General features: G+C 42.5%; 1 protein-coding gene across 1 annotated transcript in view; it reads right to left on the bottom strand.

Annotated features, from left to right (window-relative positions):
• Positions 1-23,142, bottom strand: part of LOC143788173 (cytochrome P450 2D14-like) — a 388,662-nt gene that overhangs the window by 333,189 nt on the left and 32,331 nt on the right. The window contains exon 2 of the mRNA XM_077277600.1: positions 11,399-11,570. Within this exon, the coding sequence (XP_077133715.1) occupies positions 11,399-11,570 (172 nt within the window). The remainder of the gene's footprint in view (positions 1-11,398; positions 11,571-23,142) is intronic.

Genomic DNA, 23,142 nt, shown 5'->3' on the forward strand with positions numbered 1-23,142 from the left:
TGAGCTTCAACCTTCAGTTCCAAATTACCATTTTTAAAAATGCAATTGGCTGTTCCGGCCTACTAAAGGGGTCTGCCCCTGCCTGGTGTTGTCCTCAACTGAATAAAGCTGAGCTTCTACCTTCTGCCTCTTACTAACTGCTGTTTTTTAAAAAAAATTGGCTGTTCCGGCCTACTAAAGGTGTCTGTCTGCCCCTGCCTGGTGTTGTCCTCAACTGAATAAAGCTGAGCTTCAACCTTCAGTTCCAAATTACCATTTTTAAAAATGCAATTGGCTGTTCCGGCCTACTAAAAGTGAATGTCTGCCCCTGCCTGGTGTTGTCCTCAACTGAATAAAGCTGAGCTTCTACCTTCTGTTCCAAATTACCATTTTTAAAAATGCCATTGGCTGTTCCGGCCTACTAAAGGGGTCTGCCCCTGCCTGGTGTTGTGCTCAACTGAATAAAGCTGAGCTTCTACCTTCTGCCTCTTACTAACTGCTGTTTTTTTAAAAAAATTGGCTGTTCCGGCCTACTAAAGGTGTCTGTCTGCCCCTGCCTGGTGTTGTCCTCAACTGAACAAAGCTGTGCTTCAACCTTCTGTTCCAAATTACCATTTTTAAAAATGCCATTGGCTGTTCCGGCCTACTAAAGGTGTCTGTCTGCCCCTGCCTGGTGTTGTCCTCAACTGAATAAAGCTGAGCTTCAACCTTCAGTTCCAAATTACCATTTTTAAAAATGCAATTGGCTGTTCCGGCCTACTAAAGGTGTCTGTCTGCCCCTGCCTGGTGTTGTCCTCAACTGAATAAAGCTGAGCTTCAACCTTCAGTTCCAAATTACCATTTTTAAAAATGCAATTGGCTGTTCCGGCCTACTAAAGGTGTCTGTCTGCCCCTGCCTGGTGTTGTCCTCAACTGAATAAAGCTGAGCTTCAACCTTCAGTTCCAAACATACAACCAAAAACTGGTACAATACAAAAAGTGGCCTCCAGCTACAAAAACTTTCTCCTACAAGTAGTTAAATTACAGTTTTTTTTCCAGTGAAAACACAGATATGGCATCCAACGAGTGTTGTCCTGTCTCGTCTTCTGTATATTATTGCCAAGAAGCTGCAACTGAATAAAGCTGTGATTCAACCTTCTGTTCCAAATTACCATTTTTAAAAATGCCATTGGCTGTTCCGGCCTACTAAAGGTGTCTGTCTGCCCCTGCCTGGTGTTGTCCTCAACTGAATAAAGCTGAGCTTCAACCTTCAGTTCCAAATTATCATTTTTAAAAATGCAATTGGCTGTTCCGGCCTACTAAAGGTGTCTGTCTGCCCCTGCCTGGTGTTGTCCTCAACTAAATAAAGCTGAGCTTCAACCTTCAGTTCCAAATTACCATTTTTAAAAATGCAATTGGCTGTTCCGGCCTACTAAAGGGGTCTGCCCCTGCCTGGTGTTGTCCTCAACTGAATAAAGCTGAGCTTCTACCTTCTGCCTCTTACTAACTGCTGTTTTTTAAAAAAATTGGCTGTTCCGGCCTACTAAAGGTGTCTGTCTGCCCCTGCCTGGTGTTGTCCTCAACTGAACAAAGCTGAGCTTCCACATTCTGGCTTTCGCCCTATACTATCAGATATTAAACTGCATTTGGCCTACTAGTGTGGTTAGGCCCGTGAAACAGTGTCTGCTGCTCTTGGGTTTGCTACTCCACTGAACAAAGCAATGCCGCCTGTTTAGTCCTGTTACCAATTTTGAACTGCATTTAGCCTACTTTATTCTTTGGCCCTATATCTGTTTCCTCCTCATCCTGCCCATTGCCCAGCCACTGCTAGATGAGTCTGCTGGTACATTGACCTAGACCACTACATTCCCCTTATAGTCTACACAGCCAGAATCTGACCCTGCTGAAAGTAAGGTTCCCCTTCCCGCATGTTATACCACCTTACACAGGGACAGAGAGGAAGGTGCAGATGAAAGTGCAGGTTCCTTCATCAGGTGGGGGGGCATACTCGTTGGCGACGTCACTGGCACAGGGCCCCTCAGAGTACGCAAAAGTGTCGCTGCTGGTGGGAGGCGCCCCCGCCATGCAAACACACCGCTGTACTTTGAGGGGCCCTGTGCCAGTGCCAATGCGAACGAGTGGGCCCCCCCTGCTTGCTCAGGATCACAGCACTTGCAACGTTGAAATACTTACCTTTCCCTGCAACACCGCCGTGACGTAGTCCACATTTCCTGGGCCCACGAAAAACTTGAGCCAGCCCTACTCCCCCCACAACTTTTGCCAAATGACCCCCAATTCCCTATGCCCAACTATTATTATAAAGTTAATTAAGATTGACAAGCTTCAGAAACAAGAATGGATGTTTTTGGCATTAAAATGGGCACTGTAGGTGTTTTCCTGGCCTCCACTCACTGCCGACTATGCTTCCCCATTGACTTGCATTGGGTTTCGTGTTTCGGTCGATCCCCGACTTTTAGCGATAATCGGCCGACTGCACTCGACTCGACTCTGGACAAAATCGGGTTTCACAAAACCCGACTCGATCTTAAAAAAATGAAAGTCGCTCAACTCTAGTAGTAACACGATCATTTACGTATCTTTGACCGAATTTTGCCAACATTGAGGAAAAATGCTCAGGATACCAAACACAAATAGAAATGTGCTTTATTTTTGCCTAATTTGACATAGATGAACGTTTTCTTAAGTTCGCTCATCTCTAGTGTTAAGGTGCAGAGTAGTGATGAGCGAGTATACTCGTTGTTTGGGTTTTCCGGGTGGTCTTCAAGTATTTGTAAGTGCTCGGAGATTTAGCTTTTGTTGACGCAGCTGCATGATTTACAGCTGCTAGCCTGCCTGAGTACATGTGGGGGTTGCCTGGTTGCTAGGGAATCCCCACATGTAATCAAGCTGTCTAAAAGCCCCAAATTATGCAGCTGTGGCAAGGAAAACTAAATCTCTGAGCAGTCACAAATACTCGGAGACCACCCGAGCATGCTCGGAAAATCTCAAGCAACGAGTATGCTCGATCATCACTAGTGCAGAGCTTTAAGAACTTTTTTGTCAAGTCTTCAATGTTGAGTTTGATTATTTTATATAGTCTGTTATGTTCTGGGGCATTTCTGTGAATGTATTGACTATATTCATTAAAATGCCAGTGTTTTGAGCATTTCATAATGGGTCCTAGGGAAAATGACTGAAAACATAGGGGTGGCTTGAAAGGGTAGTTAGACCAGTAGGGCCAAATTCTTGTTTTTTTAACAAGCCCTATGGCAAATATAAGTCCAAAATTTTTTTAATTCCCATAAGATTAGTTGGCGTCCATAAATTTGACATAGCATAATAGGATTGTGGATTCTAGCTGATAAATTAGGAAGCAAATTTGTTTGCATGACAATATGCTCTAGCAAACTATTTATCATAAATTTAAAAAATTAATTGGTCTAAAATCTTTCTCCTCCACATTTATGCCAGGAATGGCATTAAAATCAGGGATGAATGAGGAACCAAAAATTTTTTTTGCTAGGGAGTTATAAGGGTTAAAAGTTGACCAGCAATTTCTCATTTTTACAACACCATTTTTTTTTTAGGGACCGCATCTCATTTGAAGTCATTTTGAGGGGTCTATATGATAGAAAATAACCAAGTGTGACTCCATTCTAAAAACTGCACCCCTCATGGTGCTGAAAACCACATTCAAGAAGTTTATTAACCCTTCAGGTGTTTCACAGGAATTTTTAGAATGTTTAAATAAAAATGAACATTTAACTTTTTTCACACAAAATTTACTTCAGCTCCAATTTGATTTATTTTTCCAAGGGTAAGAGTAGAAATTGGACCCCAAAACTTGTTGTGCAATTTGTCCTGAGTACAGTGATACCCCATATGTGGTGTAAACCACTGTTTGGGCGCATGGCAGAGCTCGGAAGGGAAGGAGCGCCGTTTGACTTTTCAGTGCAAAATTGACTGGAATTGAGATGGGACGCCATGTTGCGTTTGGAGAGCCCCTGATGTGCCTAAACATTAAAACCCCCCACAACTGACACCATTTTGGAATGTAGACCCCCTAAGGAACTTATCTAGATGTGTAGTGAGCACTTTGACCCAGCAAGTGCTTTACAGAAGTTTATAATGCAGAGCCGTAAAAATAAAAAATCATATTTTTTCACAAAAATGATCTTTTCGCCCCCAATTTTTTATTTTCCTAAGGGTAAGAGAAGAAATTGGACCCCAAAAGTTGTGCAATTTGTCCCGAGTATGCTGATACCCCATATGTGGGGTAAACCACTGTTTGGGCGCATGGCAGAGCTCGGAAGGGAAGGAGCGCCGTTTGACTTTTCAATCCAAAATTGACTGGAATTGAGATGGGACGCCATGTTGCGTTTGGAGAGCCACTGATGTGCCTAAACATTGAAACCCCAAAAAAGTTACACCATTTTGGAAAGTAGACCCCCTAAGGAACTTATCTAGATGTGTTGTGAGAGCTTTGAACCCGCAAGTGTTTCACTACAGTTTATAACGCAGAGCCATGAAAATAAAAAATCATTTTTTCCCACAAAAATTATCTTTAACACCCAGTTTTGTATTTTCCCAAGGGTATAAGGAGAAATTGGTCCCCAAAAGTTGTTGTCCAATATTACCTGAGTATGCTGATACCTCATATGTGGGGGGTAACCACCGTTTGTGTGCATAGCAGAGCTCAGAAGGGAAGGAGTGCCATTTGGAATGCAGACTTAGATGGAATGGTCTGCAGGCGTCACATTGCATTTGCAGAGCCCCTAATGTACCTAAACAGTAGAAACCCCCCACAAGTGACACCATATTGGAAAGTAGACCCCCTAAGGAACTCATCTAGATGTGTTGTGAGAACTTTGAACCCCCAAGTGTTTCACTACAGTTAATAACGCAGAGCCGTGAAAATAAAAAATCATTTTTTTCCTACAAAAATGTTTTTTTAGCCCCCCTAATTTTTATTTTCCCAAGGGTAACAAAAGAAATTGGACCCCAGAAGTTGTTGTCCAATTTGTCCTGAGTATGCTGATACCCCATATGTTGGGGTAAACCCCTGTTTGGGCGCACGGGAGAGCTAGGAAGGGAAGGAGCACTGTTTTACTTTTTCAACGCAGAATTGGCTGGAATTGAGATCAGACGCCATGTCGCGTTTGGAGAGCCCTGATGTGCCTAAGCAGTGGACACCCCTAATTCTAACTGAAACCCTAACCCAAACACACCCCTAACCTTAATCCCGACCATAACCCTAACCACATCCCTAACCCTGACACACCCCTAACCCTAATCCCAACCGTTAATGTAATCCAAACCCTAGCCCTAACCCTAGCCCTAACTCTAGCCCTAACCCTAACCCTAGCCCTAACCCTAGCCCTAAACCTAACCCTAGCTCCAACCCTAGCCCTAGCCCTAACCCTAGCCCTAACCCTAATGGGAAAATGGAAATAAATACATTTTTTTATTTTTTTATGTTTACCTAACAAAGGGGGTGATGAAGGGGGGTTTTATTTACTATTTATAGAGTTTTATTAGCGGATTTTTATGATTGGCAGCCGTCACAGACTAAAAGACGCTTTTTATTGCAAAAAATATTTTTTTTGCGCTAACACATTTTGAGAGCTATAATTTTTCCATATTTTGGTCCACAGAGTCATGTGAGGTCTTGTTTTTTGTGGGATGAGTTGATGTTTTTATTGGTAACATTTTTGGGCATGTGACATTTTTTGATCGCTTTTTATTCCGATTTTTGTGAGGCAGTAAGACCAAAAAACAGCTATTCATGAATTTCTTTTGGGGGAGGCGTTTATACCGTTCCGCGTTTGGTAAAATGGATAAAGCAGTTTTATTCTTTGGGTCAGTACGATTACAGCGATACCTCATTTACATCATTTTTTTATGTTTTGGTGCTTTTATACGATAAAAACTATTTTATTGAAAAAATAATTATTTTTGCATCGCTTTATTCTGAGGACTATAACTTTTTTTTTTTTTTGCTGATGACGCTGTATGGTGGCTCTTTTTTTGCGGAACAAGATGATGTTTTCAGTGGTACCACGGTTATTTATATCCGTGTTTTTGATCGCGTGCTATTTTTTTTTTTTTTTACAGTGTTCACTGAAGGGGTTAACTAGTGGGACAGTTTTATAGGTCGGGTCGTTACGGCCCGGCGATACTAAATATGTGTACTTTTTTTTTTTTTTTTATTTAGATAAAGGAATGTATTTATTGGAACAATATTTTTATTTATTTAGGAATTTATTTATTTATTTAATTTTTACACATGCAAATATTTTTTTTTTTACTTTTCCCCTGGGGGGAACATCACAGTTAAGTGACAGATCGCTGATCTGACACTTTGCTGTGCACTATGTCAGATCAGCGATCTGATGTGCACTTCTCCTGGCTTACCAGCGCCTGCTCTGAGCAGGCGCTGGTAAGCCACCTCCCTGCAGGACCCAGAAGTAGCCCCACAGCCATTTTGGATCCGGGGCCTGCAGGGAGGAGACACTCGGTACAAGGTGAGCACATCGCCTTGTACCGAGGGTCTCAGGGAAGCACGCAGGGAGTCCCCTCCCTGCGATATGCTACCGTATGCCCCCGGAATGCTGCTATCATGTTTGATCGCAGTGTGCTGGGGGTTAATGTGCCGGGGGCGGTCCCTGACCGCTCCTGGCACATAGTGCCGGATGTCAGCTGCGATAGTCAGCTGACACCTGGCCCCGATCAGCCGTGCTCCCCCCGTGAGCGCGGCCGATAGCTATGACGTACTATCCTGTCCCTGGGAATTAAGTCCCAGGTCACCTTGATGGGATAGTACGTCAAATGGGTTTTAGGGGTTAAGCAAAAACTGCCAAATTCCTACCCGTATCCAAATCCAATGAAATTGTAGTATCTGAGGTTCCTTTGTCTAACCATCACCTTTATCAGTTCTGTCCATTGAGTAAACGAAGTGTAGTGGGTCCTAAAGCTTACTTTATGGAAATCACTCTATTTTATGAACTATGCTCAATGAGAGATATACAGCTCTGGCAAAAATTAAGAGACCACTGCAAAATGTTCAGTTTGTCCGATTTTTCTCTTTATAGGTATATTTTTGAGTAAAATGTAAATTGTTAATTTATTCTATAAACTTCTGACAACATGTCTCTGAATTTGCAAGCAAAACATTTTGTATTTTTTTTCTGAAAAGGAGAAATGGTCAAAATGAAAAAAAAAAAAAGCAGGGTTTTCGGACCTCAAATAATGCAAAGTTCATAATCATTTAGAAACACCAATACTAATGTTTTATCTCAAGTAGAGTTCAGAAATCAATATTTTGTGGAATAACCATGATTTTTTAATCACAGCTTTCATGCGTCTTGGCATGCTTTCCACTAGTCTTTAATACTGCTCATAGAGCAAAAATGTAAGCAGTTTTTCTTTGTTTGATGACTTATGACTAGGGTTGAGCGAAACAGATCGGCACTTTTCAAAAGTCGCAGACTTTTAGCAAAGTCGGGTTTCGTGAAACCCGACCCGATCCCACTCTGGGATCGGGTCGGCGGTACACGATCTGTAATCCAAAGTCGGGTTTCGGTTTATATATATATATATATATATATACACACGTCATAGAGAGACACATATATATATATATATATATATATATATATATATATATATATATATATATATATATATATATATATATATATACACTCACCGGCCACTTTATTAGGTACACCATGCTAGTAACGGGTTGGACCCCCTTTTGCCTTCAGAACTGCCTCAATTCTTCGTGGCATAGATTCAACAAGGTGCTGGAAGCATTCCTCAGAGATTTTGGTCCATATTGACATGATGGCATCACACAGTTGCCGCAGATTTGTCGGCTGCACATCCCAAAGATGCTCCATACAAGGCAGGATGGATCCATGCTTTCATGTTGTTTACGCCAAATTCTGACCCTACCATCCGAATGTCGCAGCAGAAATCGAGACTCATCAGACCAAGCAACGTTTTTCCTATCTTCTACTGTCCAATTTCGATGAGCTCAGCTGTAGCCTCAGTTTCCTTTTCTTAGCTGAAAGGAGTGGTACCCGGTGTGGTCTTCTGCTGCTGTAGCCCATCTGCCTCAAAGTTCGACGCACTGTGCGTTCAGAGATGCTCTTAGGCCTACCTTGGTTGTAACGGGTGGCGATTTGAGTCACTGTTGCCTTTCTATCAGCTCGAACCAGTCTGCCCATTCTCCTCTGACCTCTGGCATCAACAAGGCATTTCCGCCCACAGAACTGCCGCTCACTGGATTTTTTTTCTTTTTCGGACCATTCTCTGTAAACCCTAGAGATGGTTGTGCGTGAAAATCCCAGTAGATCAGCAGTTTCTGAAATACTCAGACCAGCCCTTCTGGCACCAACAACCATGCCACGTTCAAAGGCACTCAAATCACCTTTCTTCCCCATACTGATGCTCGGTTTGAACTGCAGGAGATTGTCTTGACCATGTCTACATGCCTAAATGCACTGAGTTGCCGCCATGTGATTGGCTGATTAGAAATTAAGTGTTAACAAGAAGTTGGACAGGTGTACCTAATAAAGTGGCCGGTGAGTGTATATATTTATATTTACTTCAGCGCGATAATGTTGAAAAGCCGGTAATTCAATTGCAGGCTTTTCATTTCTCCTGCCTAAACCCGACATGATATGAGACATGGTTTACATACAGTAAACCATCTCATATCCCCCTTTTTTTTGCATATTCCACACTACTAATGTTAGTAGTGTGTATGTGCAAAATTTTGGCGCTGTAGCTATTAAATTTAAGGGTTAAATCGCGGAAAAAATTGGCGTGGGCTCCCGCGCAATTTTCTCCGCCAGAGCGGTAAAGCCAGTGACTGAGGGCAGATATTAATAGCCAGGAGAGGGTCCATGGTTATTGGCCCCCTGGCTACAAACATCTGCCCCCAGCCACCCCAGAAAAGGCACGTCTGGAAGATGCGCCTATTCTGGCACTTGGCTACTCTCTTCCCACTCCTGTGTAGCGGTGGGATATGGGGTAATGAAGGGTTAATGCCACCTTGCTATTGTTAGGTGACATTAAGCCAGATTAATAATGGAGAGGTGTCAATTATGTTAATCCAATTGTTTGAAAGGGTTAAAAAACACACACACACATGATTAAAAAGTATTTTAACGAAATAAACACACCGGTTGTTTTAATATTTTATTGCTCTCTCAATCCATTTGAAGACCCTCGCTTGGAAAAATAATAAACCCACAATATACATACCCTCTGATGAACTGTCACGTCCCATGAGGTAATCCATCTGAAGGGGTTAACATATTTTACAGGCAGGAGCCCTGCTAATGCAGCTGTGCTCGTGCCTGTAAACCCTGGCGAATGAAGGAAATGTAGGTCAATGACCTATAGTTACCTTCAGTCGCGGTGATGCGCCCCCTGCTGGATGTCCTCATGAACTGCAGCCTGGGAACTTTTTCCCACACTCCAGGTCATATGAGGACAGTGTTTATTTCATTAAAATACTTTTTAATCATGTGTGTGTGTGTTTTTTAACCCTTTCAAACAATTGGATTAATAATGGATAGGTGTCATAATTGACGCCTCTCCATTAATAATCTGGCTTAATGTCACCTTACAATAGCAAGGTGCCATTAACCCTTCATTACCCCATATCCCACCACTACACGGGAGTGGGAAGAGAGTGGCCAAGTGCCAGAATAGGCGCATCTTCCAGATGTGCCTTTTCTGGGGTGGCTTGGGGCAGATGTTTTTAACCACGGGGGGGCCAATAACCATGGACCCTCTCCTGGCTATTAATACCTGCCGTCAGTCACTGGCTTTACCGCTCTGGTGGAGAAAATTGCGTGGGAGCCCACGCCAATTTTTTCTGCGATTTAACCCTTAAATTTAATAGCTACAGCGCCAAAATTTTGCACATACACACTACTAACATTAGTAGTGTGGAATATGCAAAAAAAGGGGGATATGAGATGGTTTACTGTATGTAATCCGTGTCTCATATCTAGTGTTGAGCGATACCGTCCGATACTTGAAAGTATCGGTATCGGATAGCATCGGCCGATACCTGAAAAGTATCGGATATCGCCGATACCGATACCCAATACCAATACAAGTCAATGGGACACCAAGTATCGGAAGGTATCCTGATGGTTCCCAGGGTCTGAAGGAGAGGAAACTCCCCTTCAGGCCCTGGGATCCATATTAATGTGTAAAATAAGGAATAAAAATAAAAAATATTGATATACTCACCCTCTGACGCGCCCTGGTTGTAACCGCCAGCCTCCGTTCATAAGAATGAGCGCTTGAAAGTCCTTAGATGACGTCGCGGCCTGTGATTGGTCGCGGAGCGGTCACGTGACCGCAACGCGACCAATCACAAGCCGTGACGTCATCTAAGGTCTTTCAAGCGCTCGAAAGACCTTAGATGACGTCACGGCTTGTGATTGGTCGCGTTGCGGTCACGTGACCGCTCCGCGACCAATCACAGGCCGCGACGTCATCTAAGGAAAGGACTTTCAAGCGCTCATTCTTATGAACGGAAGCTGGCGGTTACAACCAGGGCGCGTCAGAGGGTGAGTATATCAACATTTTTTGTTTTTATTCTTTATTTTGCACATTAATATCGATCCCGATACCGATTCCCGATACCACAAAAGTATCGGATCTCGGTATCGGAATTCCGATACAGCAAATATCGGCCGATACCCGATACTTGCGGTATCGGAATGCTCAACACTACTCATATCATGTCGGGTTTAGGCAGGAGAAATGAAAAGCCGGCAATTGAATTACCGGCTTTTCAACATTATTGCGCTGAAGCAAATATTAAAAAAGTATGTTTCCCCATTGAAATGCATTGGGTTTTGTGTTTTGGCCGATCCCCGACCCCGACTTTTCAATAAGATCGGCCGATTTCGCTCGACTCGACTTTTGAGAAAGTCGGGTTTCGTGAAACCGGACTCGATCTCAAAAAATGAAAAGTCGCTCAACCCTACTTGTGACTATCCATCATCCTCTTGATTACATTCCAGAGGTTTTCAATGGGGTTCGGGTCTGGAGATTGGGCATCAGGGTTTTGATGCGGTGGTCTCTTAATTTTTGCCAGAGCTGTATTATGGACATTACCTTTATATAATTGAATACTTTGGATTCCTGAAGCTTTGGCCTGCAAACCAACATTTATCACATGACATTCATTTTGTACTCAATTTACAGGTTACACTAAACTTTTCTCACTCTATTTTTCACTAATAACATATATAGTATAGACAAAAGGGTTTTAAGTTGAATCCATAGGAACCCCGCAGCAACATCAGGAATGAGCTGTGCTGACGGTAAACTGAATTCAAGCCATGCAAACAGCACATCATTACTGTCATACAGCACACACTTTATAAGGACAGTAGTACATTACCTTTGGTGTCTCCAGTATATCCCACTGTTTCATAAATGGGAAATCGAGGACGATCTGCTGAGTCTTCAGACTTGTTGATCAGAACTTCCTTCACCACTTCAAATCCGTTGACTACCACCATTTTCTTCCAAAAGTACTGCAGACTAAATACATCCCCAAACTCTTTTCTCACCTGTTAAAAATATGTTTTAATGAAAAAAATAACTAATGCTTTTCATTAAAAAAAAATCCATTAATAATGCGATGTCACCTAGGTCATTCATATTTTTAAAAAATCTCTAAAATCTTTTAATCAATACAATCAGTATTACCTGTTTATCTGTAGATTATCTGCTCCTTGATTTTTTCTTTTGCTCTTTAATTTATAATTAAGCATGCAAAAAGTCATCAAATTAAAACTTAGAAATGATTTATAAATGCAAAACCTTTTACAATAAGCTTCCATATCAGAGAAAAGAAGAGTGCACATAGCCATCTCTGCGTCCTCCATACATATTAGGACAATTAGGGTATGTGTCCACGTTCAGTAAACGTTGCTTTTTTGACGCAGCGCTGAGCCGCAGCGTCAAAAACGCAGCGTCCAGATGTTACAGCATAGTGGAGGGGATTTCAAGAAATCCCGTCTCCACTGTGCATTAAAAAACACATGCGTTTTTCCCGCAAAAACGCACATGGGGTGCGTTTTTTCAGAACGCAGCATGTTGCTACAATGAGCAAAACACGCAGAAACACCGCAGGTGACCTGCCAGTGACCTCAGGTGCATTTTTGGTCAGGATTTTACCTGCATAAAATCCTGACCAAAGCCTGAAGCAAACCTGAACGTGGACACATACCCTAAGGGTATGTCTCCACGTTCAGGATTGCATCAGGATTTGGTCAGGATTTTCCATCAGTATTTGTAAGCCAAAACCAGGAGTGGAACAATTAGAGGAAAAGTATAATAGAAACATATGCTCCACTTCTGCATTTATCACCCACTCCTGGTTTTGGCTTGCAAATACTGATGAAAAATCCTGACCAAATCCTGATGCAATCCTGAACGTGGACACATACCCTAAGGGTATGTGTCCACGTTCAGGATTGCATCAGGATTTGGTCAGGATTTTATGCAGGTAAAATCCTGACCAAATCTGCACCTGAGGTCACTGGCAGGTCACCTGCGCTGTCCTTGCGTTTTTTCTGCAATGTAAGGACATGCTGCGTTCGTAAAAAACGCACCGCATGTGCGTTTTTGCGGGTATGCCGCATGCGTTTTTTAATGCATAGTGGAGACGGGACTTCATTAAATCCCCTCCACTATGCTGTAACATCTGGACGCTGCGTTTTTGACACTGCAGCTCAACGCTGCGTCAAAAACGCAGCGTTTCCTGAACGTGGACACATAACCTTAGTCTTTCATTATAGTATATACAAGTTCCAGGTTGCCATCACTCTATGTAGATATCTCTATTGCAGTCCATGGCATTTGAGTTTACAATGGGAAGATCCACGTGCACCCATGGACTTCTCTTTTCTGCTAACTAGGTATAAAGGGAACCCCAATTCTTTCCACAAGGGCAAGTTCCACTTTCTGTTTTGCTACTGAACATGCATTTATGGTATATAAACTTTTTCTATGTCAGAAATGTATCAAGAGTGTATACCCCATTAAGTTTTATTGCACCTCTCGGGAGTGATACAATATGACAATATGGCCTGGGATCAGAAAAGATTGTGCATCTCTGCTCTAAAATGAGTCAATTGTGCAATTAAAAAATAATGGTGGCAATTGGGCAGAAAAAATCCTTGCATATTACGTACCGTAGATGGTAATTGTAGAACTTTTCTCTTTTTTCTAACTGGCTTACCTGGTAACAATAATTCACCCATTAAAGAGAACCTGTCAGCAGCATTTCACTAAGTAAAGTACATACAGGGCCATATTGGAGCTGTTATACTCATTACAATAATACCTGAGGTGAAGAAATCCACTTTGTAGATTTTCTTTAATATTTTAAATTTCCCTGTATTCATATCTTTGTGTATCGGGCTGGGACTGAGGGTAGGGTCTACAGCTTTGCTGAGTCTAGGTGTCTTTTCTTCTAAAATTAATATTATATCTGTGGGCGGGAAGTACATGGATTGTGCTCTTTGAAATCTTCTAAAATATAGCGCTAGTGGCTTTGCATGTGTAGCCTGCTTAGTGCCACCGGCACCAATTTCTTGAAGACTTCAATCTCAGATTGAAGAACTCAATCTGTGCAAAAGTGCTGCCTGCTGGTAGGACTGCACTGGCGCAAAATCTTAAATAAAGAAGAAGAAAAGACACTCAAACACAGCAAAGCAGATGAAACAAAGCTGAAGACCCTACCCACAGTCACCCTGCACTGTCCCTCTCCGATTCACAAACTTATGAATACAAAGAAACTTCAAAGATTGGAGAAAATCTACAAAACTAATTTCTTCACCTCAGGTATCATTTTAATCAGTATAACAGCGCCAATATGGCACTGCTTTAAGTGACCTCTTCAAGGCTCTGGGCAGGATGGTGCCTGGAGATAACTCTGCCCCCAGTGTTTGTATAGTGCCCCTGAGTGTTCTGTCACCACAGAGGTACTGGACCTCATCCAGAGGTGTGGTATTCCACTCTCAGGTAAGGTGAGGGCACTACCCAGGACTCTGACACCATCATCAAACATCTCATTACTCCAGTCAGGGCACCTGGGCGTACCACATGGGAGGATGGCCTCATCCCAGTCTGGAGAGGGTTACTAGGAAGAGGGTGTGGGTGCAGAGAGTGGAGATGTGATGGAAAAAAGAGGGAGGAGTTAGTTAGAGGGTTAGTCAGTTGGAGATGGGGACTTGAGCAGAGAGGAGCTCGTCCCAGCACCAAAAGACAGAGATAGAGGTTGCAGAAAGTAAGAGAGAAAGAAGGGGTACTGCGGGCATGGGTAGTGAGCAATCCACCGGTGGGGACCATATCCATGCTGACTATTGTTGGGTGGAGGGACCAGGTCACAGTGGTGGAACCGGCCCCCCAAGAGTAGTGGAGAACTACAAGACTCAGCTAGCAAGCCAGAGGCTGTGGTACCTGCATGTGCCACAGCCACATCCACACACATTTCGCTAATAAGGCAGCCATATAGGAGCAAGGGGACTAAGAGTACATCACCTGGCAAGGTCCTTGGCTGGTGGCTTGGGACACTGTGCGTGAAGGCGCAGGGCAGGAGAGGCGGGAACCAGTACAGTGGGACAGCCAGGAAAGGAACATAAGAGAGGAGTCATGGAGAATTGTACCTCAAATCATCTGAGGGTTGGCTGGGCCACTGTTAAATATTAATTATTTATTGAATTATTCTGAATCTGAATTCAGTACAGAGCACATTGCTTCTTGCTGACAGTACAAAGAGCTATTTTTGTGTATGTATAAGTCAACTCCATATACAGGGAACACGTGATCCGTAGAGAAGATATATAAGCATCTCTTAGGAGGGTGTGGGGGCCTTTTGTCACGTGGGACTGTCATCTCCCATCTTCACTCTCATTCTCTCCATGGATGTCCGAGAAGGAAGGAACAACAGCTGTTGGCAGCCATCATGACCTTCAAACTTCACACAAAGAGACGGCTTCCATTCAGGACTTGAGAAAGAGGGGTAACTAATGCTGATCTCTACACATGGACAATCTGTTCGTAACCATTTCGTCTATTTTTGTTTTGCTGCAATATGATTTTTCTATGGACAATCAATAAACCACTAAACTTTTTATGAGAATATGACGACATTTTTCTTTTAAGAATAACGCACCTGGTTAAGTCCTGATTTAAATAAATGTGCAAAATAAGCATATTTAACATTGGCGAAGCCAGCCAGTTTTGATTTTTGGGCTATTTTTTCGTGAATTTCCTTCATTTTTGCACACGGGGGGAAGACAGAAGAGTTTGCAAGATTTTGTGCAACTATTCAGAAATTTCACTTCAAAACTTCAAGTCACAAAGATTTCAGAAGAACCTATGACTTTGTAAACGTAACAGAGACTAACAGGTGTTAGTTGAATTGACAAGTAGTAGGAGTACTACAAGTGCCGGACGTGCTGACAATAGACCTGCTGAAAATAGCCGTGGTGAAGTGAAGTCCGGAGCCCAGCAAAAGATCTACAAGCTGAGATTTCAAGGTAAGACAAATGGATTTGATTAATTCATATGCTAAATCAAGTCAGATAGAATTTGTAAGTTTGTACAGATCTAGTGTAGAAATATTTTGGTTTTCGTTATTTGCGGAATGCAGAATCGCAAATTTGAAGTTAGATTCTAAGCTAGTATCTAGGAAAAAAGAAAAAGAGCAACTGAAAAATATATTACATATGGTTAATGTATTTCATGAGTTTGTTACAGAGAAGTCCAAAAAAGACAGTGTAGAAAGAATTTCTAAGGAAAAGCAAATTAATCATGTCCCCAAGATTGAGTGTAAAGTAAAGAGTGAGGAAGATGAAGAGGTGACGCACGTGTCTGTTATGACCACCCAAGGTGACCTTGACTTTGTGCCGAGTCATGATGAAAAACAAGATGGAGGACACGTAGGAGACATGACAACTGACAAAGATGATGTGGAAGGGCCACTAAAAATAGAAGACGACTCAGAGGCCCAACTTCAAACTAAATCTAGGAAGACCTTGTTGAAATTATGTAAAATCATTCCTGCATATGATGACAAAATCGATGTGTGCAGAAATTCAGAAATATTTGAAAGTTTTGCCGATAAGTTTGATCTGACTAATCAGGAGAAAAATAAATTATTTAAAATTTGGCTACCAGTAAGTTTCTCCAGGAAATTCTCACTAAAAATGCAGAATGAAGAATTCCATGAAGAAATGACTGATGTAGAGAGATTAAAAATTTTGATATTTTGTGGACTAAAAGAAAATTATCCAGATCTTGATATTCTTCTAAAATTGAGGATTGGCCGAAAAGAATGTACTTTTACATTCATGTCCATTTTTGAAAGGGTTTACAGGATGATCAGTACAAATTCCAGTAGAAAATCAATGATAAATTGTTTTGTAAACAAATTCAGATTCCTAAATCCTGTATCTCGTGTTGTTGCATCACAGAAAGGTTCTTTATATGAATGTGCACAGTCCATTGAATTTTCTAGAAAACATGAGAATCTTGAAAGGAAAACAAATCATACTAAGGTTTTTAAATCAGACAGAATTATATCTTATCAGAAGCCAAAATCAAAATCTCCAAAATTGACCCAAAATCAAATCTATGAAGTACGAAGAAAATTACATATTTGCTACAAACCCTATGAGGCTTCCACTGAAGTTGCACTGAAAGGGTTAAAAGCTGGAGGTTCAGATCTGTCTGTAAAAATGGCGGAAATTGACAGACAGAAACAAGTGGTGAGTATCCCCGGGCCTGTTCAACTGAACACTCCATTATCTCAGTTCATAAGTTTAAAGATGATTTTATTAAATAGTGCTGTCCAACAAATTATCAACAGAGAGGTAAATTTTGGGTTAGGAATTGGCTAAAAATTTAATCAATGATTTGAGTGCCTTTGAACGTGGCATGGTTGTTGGTGCCAGAAGGGCTGGTCTGAGTATTTCAGAAACTGCTGATCTACTGGGATTTTCACGCACAACCATCTCTAGGGTTTACAGAGAATGGTCCGAAAAAGAAAAAAAATCCAGTGAGCGGCAGTTCTGTAGGCGGAAATGCCTTGTTGATGCCAGAGGTCAGAGGAGAATGGGCAGACTGGTTCGAGCTGATAGAAAGGCAACAGTGACTCAAATCGCCACCCGTTACAACCAAGGTAGGCCTAAGAGCATCTCTGAACGCACAGTGCGTCGAACTTTGAGGCAGATGGGCTACAGCAGCAGAAGACCACACCGGGTACCACTCCTTTCAGCTAAGAACAGGAAACTGAGGCTACAATTTGTACAAGTTCATCGAAATTGGACAGTAGAAGATTGGAAAAACGTTGCTTGGTCTGATGAGTCTCGATTTCTGCTGCGACATTCGGATGGTAGGGTCAGAATTTGGCGTAAACAACATGAAAGCATGGATCCATCCTTCCTTGTATGGAGCATCTTTGGGATGTGCAGCCGACAAATCTGCGGCAACTGTGTGATGCCATCATGTCAATATGGACCAAAATCTCTGAGGAATGCTTCCAGCACCTTGTTGAATCTATGCCACGAAGAATTGAGGCAGTTCTGAAGGCAAAAGGGGGTCCAACCCGTTACTAGCATGGTGTACCTAATAAAGTGGCCAGTGAGTGTATATATGTGTGTATATATATATATATATATATATATATATATATGTATGTATATGGGTATAGTGAAATAATTAACATTTATTCCAGTAATAATACTTAGAATAACATTAATTACATATATTAAATATATACATATGTATAACATATTTAAATTATTTTGTTTTCAAATAAATATGAAATTAACCTTATCTTTTATTTTTCCTTAGAGCTTTCATTACAAAACAGGAATTGAACAAAAAACCCTCTTTCATGAATTTATGTTTTATTTACACAGGAAGTTATAATAACTGCATGATTGTATATATTTAACACTTAATATAAAAATAATACATAACTAATGAACTAAAAACTTGGTTTTTTTTTCCTTTGCATGGTAATAATAATGTAGTTTTTTTCCTTCACTGCATGGGGTGACAGGTCACACTCTCTTGTTTCAACTTAAAGCTGTAAGAAGAAACTTTAGAAGTTCCTCAGCCTTTACAATCAAACGAATTCAGTTGCAGACTTGTACTAAATATAATTGTACAACAAATGCACACATTTCATATGGAAGAGTCCTATCTATAGGTTAGAACATAGTGTTAAGTTAGATAGTGTTAGATATATTTGGGGAATATTAAAAAAATATATATATTGTGATGCAGTGACCCCTGTAACAGGTAGGGGGCGCTGCATGGTCTCCCCGGTATGTGCACGGAGTCGTATTGAGGCCATGAGAATCGGCCTGCAGTGATGTCAGGATCACGTGACCAGCCCAGGTGATCCATTACTGTGGGTGTGCTTACGGGTACATAATGTGACCAGGGTGTGGGTCACATGGTTCTTCTGTGTGGTTCCTGTGTGGTTCCAGTGTTTGGATCTGATAGGTCCAAGTGCAAGGTCCTGGAGGCCTGTGTTGGAAGACCTGGGAGGAGGCTTCCTGGAAAGCACATGGCTTGGACCTGGTGGCCTGTGGTGTTGGACTAAGTTCTGAATAGCACCCAGACAGGCCACATGCCTCTGTGTTGAACGGTCCCAGGTGGGATGGACGTTCTGAAGAGCACAGTGTGATCATGGTCCTGGACAGTCTGTGTTAGAAGCTCCTGCGAGTGGAGTCTTCTTGGAGCACCTGAGAGACTGTGGACCTGGATGATCGGTGTTGGGGAAGCTACCGGCCTTCGGTGGCTCTGGACTGATGTGTGCCGGCCAGGCAAGTTGGTGAACCCCATAAGGCAGTTTCCCCAGGAGAGAGGACTGACAAGGAGTCAGCAGATGGAGCAGGAGCTCCCATAAGGTACCATTGACTGTTGGTGCTTGTTATGTTCTATGAACTGTGTGGTAACCCACCGCAACTGGTCAGGAGAGGACCAGCATGTTAGTTGCTGCCGACTAAGGATATGAAACTTGATGTGATGTCCTGGTACAGTGTGTAAATGGACTGTTCATGATGTGGTTTATGATACCTTAATAAACCAGCAGGAGCTGGTGAAGTGACGTATAAAAGAAAAAAAAAAAACATTTTTTAATTTTTTTTTTCTCTCCCTTTTCTGCCATGAACTGTGTTATTATGTTCCAGTGGTTTCCTATCACCTATAAGACTTCCATGAAAGCTGGTGAACAATCAGGTGATTGTCAGGATGCTACAACCCTGACATGTCTCCGGTGCACTAAAGACTGGTTATGGTGCTATGTTTAGCAGGGAAGAGTCAATTTAACCCTTGCTGTGCTGACCAAAAACACCTGTTCCAAGACCAGTGCGGATGATATAGAAGGATTCCAGAAATATCCAAGGCGAGCCAATGTAAGTCCAGGTTTCTAAAGGTGACACTACACAGATATTAAAGCTACATCTCATCTATGAACTTTGTTTTCTTATCAACATTTAAATTTATGGACTTTGATTGACACATGACACACAGTCTCTACAACATCTACATGCTATCATCTATTTCAAAAGAATTATGATAAAGATTGTTTAAAAAGAACCAAGCAGAAGACATCAAGATAGAGACCAGATGACATCAGATGACATCAGACCTGAGATGCTTCAAGTAGATATAGGGAAGTATAATATATATTTTATATATATATTTTATATGAATATTGGTCACGGCTTACCATAACATGAATTTACATATCATTATAATAGTGAAAACGTAGAACAATATTATTATTATTATTATTATTGATATTATGAACACTAAATTATTTTGCCAAAGAAGAAAAGAAGATATTAATATATTTAATTTGAGGGTTCCAATCAATGTCTTTCACCCTCAAAAGGGGGAATTGTTAAATATTAATTATTTATTGAATTATTCTGAATCTGAATTCAGTACAGAGCACATTGCTTCTTGCTGACAGTACAAAGAGCTATTTTTGTGTATGTATAAGTCAACTCCATATACAGGGAACACGTGATCCGTAGAGAAGATATATAAGCATCTCTTAGGAGGGTGTGGGGGCCTTTTGTCATGTGGGACTGTCATCTCCCATCTTCACTCTCATTCTCTCCATGGATGTCCGAGAAGGAAGGAACAACAGCTGTTGGCAGCCATCATGACCTTCAAACTTCACACAAAGAGATGGCTTCCATTCAGGACTTGAGAAAGAGGGGTAACTAATGCTGATCTCTACACATGGACAATCTGTTCGTAACCATTTCGTCTATTTTTATGTTTTGCTGCAATATGATTTTTCTATGGACAATGAATAAACTACTATACTTTTTATGAGAATATGACGACATTTTTCTTTTAAGAATAATGCACCTGGTTAAGTCATGATTTAAATAAATGTGCAAAATAAGCATATTTAACAGCCACAGACTAGGAGGACACAGCATACAGCTGGAGACAGTATCTGCTGAATTGTGAGTAAAGCGTTGAAAACTGCACCCAACTGTGTCCTCTGAATTATTCCTGCATCACTTGCCCTGCACTACAACTAACACAACCACCATCATCACAAGTAACACCTATATCTGCCATGGGGACTAGCTCTACCCATGGAGAACTGAAACATCTTAGCTGTGTCACCAACTGCCCCAGTGGATCTGAACTGCAGCATCGGCCATATTGACCTAACACCACGGGTGGCCTCACGAACTAATCCCTTATAAACTTTATTCCTCCTTAATTGACATATATTGGACCCCCAGGACCACGAACCGGGTCACTGCTGCTGTGACACATCCCTTTAAGAACTAGCCCTGTACCGAGTATCCCCACGGCCCTTGCAGGTGCTCCATTTTGGCATCACAAACAGGATGGACCGACCCAGTGAGCTGGGTCTCGTGCGCCTATTTTGGACTGTATTTCTAAACGGTACAAAAACTGTACCCGCTGAGTGTATAGATTACAATGCAAAAAGAACAGGCCTGTCGGCCAAAGGATACGCCTCTTGACTAGAAATGGTGGACAAAGAAAGAGAAACCGCCCACGAAGGAACAGAAACCATCCATGGAGACGTGTGTGGTGGAGAGAACATGCGGGAAACTGTGCTGAAGCCAGAGCAGCAGTGCACCCAGGTGACACGATGGTGGAAGGAGGTGAGTGTCAGGGAGAGACTAGGTGAGCGAGAGCTAATAACCCGGGCCCCTGCAATTTCCCTCAGACTAGGGAAATCCTGACTGACCCTCTACCTGAAGTTTACACTGAAGGTGTGCATGTCCAGGCCTCGAACCTCACCCTGTCTCCTGAGCTCAGCCCTAGGCTGAAACCTCCGCCCACCACCCAGTGAAGATGTTATTCCCCAATACCCACAGTTAGCACAGACAAGGATAAAGGAAAATATACACCATGCCGCAGTCACTCAGGAATACACTATAAATGTGCAGAGCAAAATAAATACAAATATAGGAAGGAGTAAATAAGACAAAGGTAAATACACCACCAGCAACGAATCTCCAACCACCAGCTCTCCTCACCAGACCGAGATAACAACGCACAAGACAGAAGCTACAATCAGCGACGCCCAATGATCAGGAGAGCTATTTAAAGGCAATGGGCATGGCCCAGCTTCCAATCCGAGGATCAGGTAAATTAACCCCGGAACAGCTAGACAAAATCTAGCCGACGCCAATGAGCAAATAGTGGTCAAAAGCGGAACTACCGCTGTCTTTCGGACGACCTGGTCTGAACAGCGTCCGACATGACAGTACCCCGCCTTCTACGAGGGACCCCAGGGTCCTCTCGGCTAATAGGACCCGGCTTGTCCGGATGACGGCGGTGAAACAACCTGACCAGCCGGTCAGCATGAACGTCCGAGGCTGGTACCCAGGACCTCTCCTCAGGCCCATAACCACGCCAATGTACCAAGTACTGTAAAGTGCGACGCACTACACGAGAGTCAACCACCTTGGAGACTTCAAACTCCAAATTACCATCCACCAAGACTGGAGGTGGCATAGGCGCCGCGTCCACAGAACCCACCACCTTCTGTAGAAGAGACCTGTGGAACACGTTGTGTATCTTATACACCGTAGGGAGCTCCAATCGGTACGCTACTGGGTTAATGACGGCGGTGACCCTAAATGGACCAATAAACCGTGGACCCAATTTTTAAGAGATGGTATTTTGAGTCTTATGTTTTTTGTGGATAACCACACCCAGTCATCCACACTCAGGTCTGGACCTGGCACACGCCTACTGTCAGCCACATGTTTGTGCCTAGCACCCACACTCAACAGGCAACACCAGGCACACACGCTGATCCTCATTACCTGAAGATATCGGGCGCATACGGAAATATAGTTTGAAAGCTTCACGAAAAGAAACAAATTTACTGCATTCCCCAGCAAATTTTTCAGGCAAAGGAAATTTAGGCTCAGTAACTCTTCCTGTCGATCCAGCTTGCACATTAGACACTGCTAGTCCCTGTTGCTGTACTGCCCCCCTTAACTCCGTGACCTGTAGGGACAGCGCCTCCAACTGGCGGGTTATGGCAGTCATGGGATCCATGACAAAACACAAAAAAAAAGAACCCCCTTTTTTTTTTTTTTTTTTTTCTTTTGTGCTGTTGGGCCAATTATAATGTCAGGGAGAGACTAGGTGAACGAGAGCTAATAACCCGGGCCCCTGCAATTTCCCTCAGACTAGGGAAATCCTGACTGACCCTCTACCTGAAGTTTACACTGAAGGTGTGCATGTCCAGGCCTCGAACCTCACCCTGTCTCCTGAGCTCAGCCCTAGGCTGAAACCTCCGCACACCACCCGGTGAAGATGTTATTCCCCAATACCCACAGTTAGTACAGACAAGGATAAAGGAAAATATACACCACGCCGCAGTCACTCAGGAATACACTATAAATGTGCAGAGCAAAATAAATACAAATATAGGAAGGCAAAGGTAAATACACCACCAGCAACGAATCTCCAACCACCAGCTCTCCTCATCAGACCGAGATAACAACGCACAAGACAGAAGCTATAATCGGCGACGCCCAATGATCAGGAGATCTATTTAAAGGCAATGAGCATGGCCCAGCTTCCAATCCGAGG

This window comes from Ranitomeya variabilis, chromosome 8 (genome assembly GCF_051348905.1).
Source record: "Ranitomeya variabilis isolate aRanVar5 chromosome 8, aRanVar5.hap1, whole genome shotgun sequence".
Lineage (NCBI taxonomy): Eukaryota > Metazoa > Chordata > Amphibia > Anura > Dendrobatidae > Ranitomeya > Ranitomeya variabilis.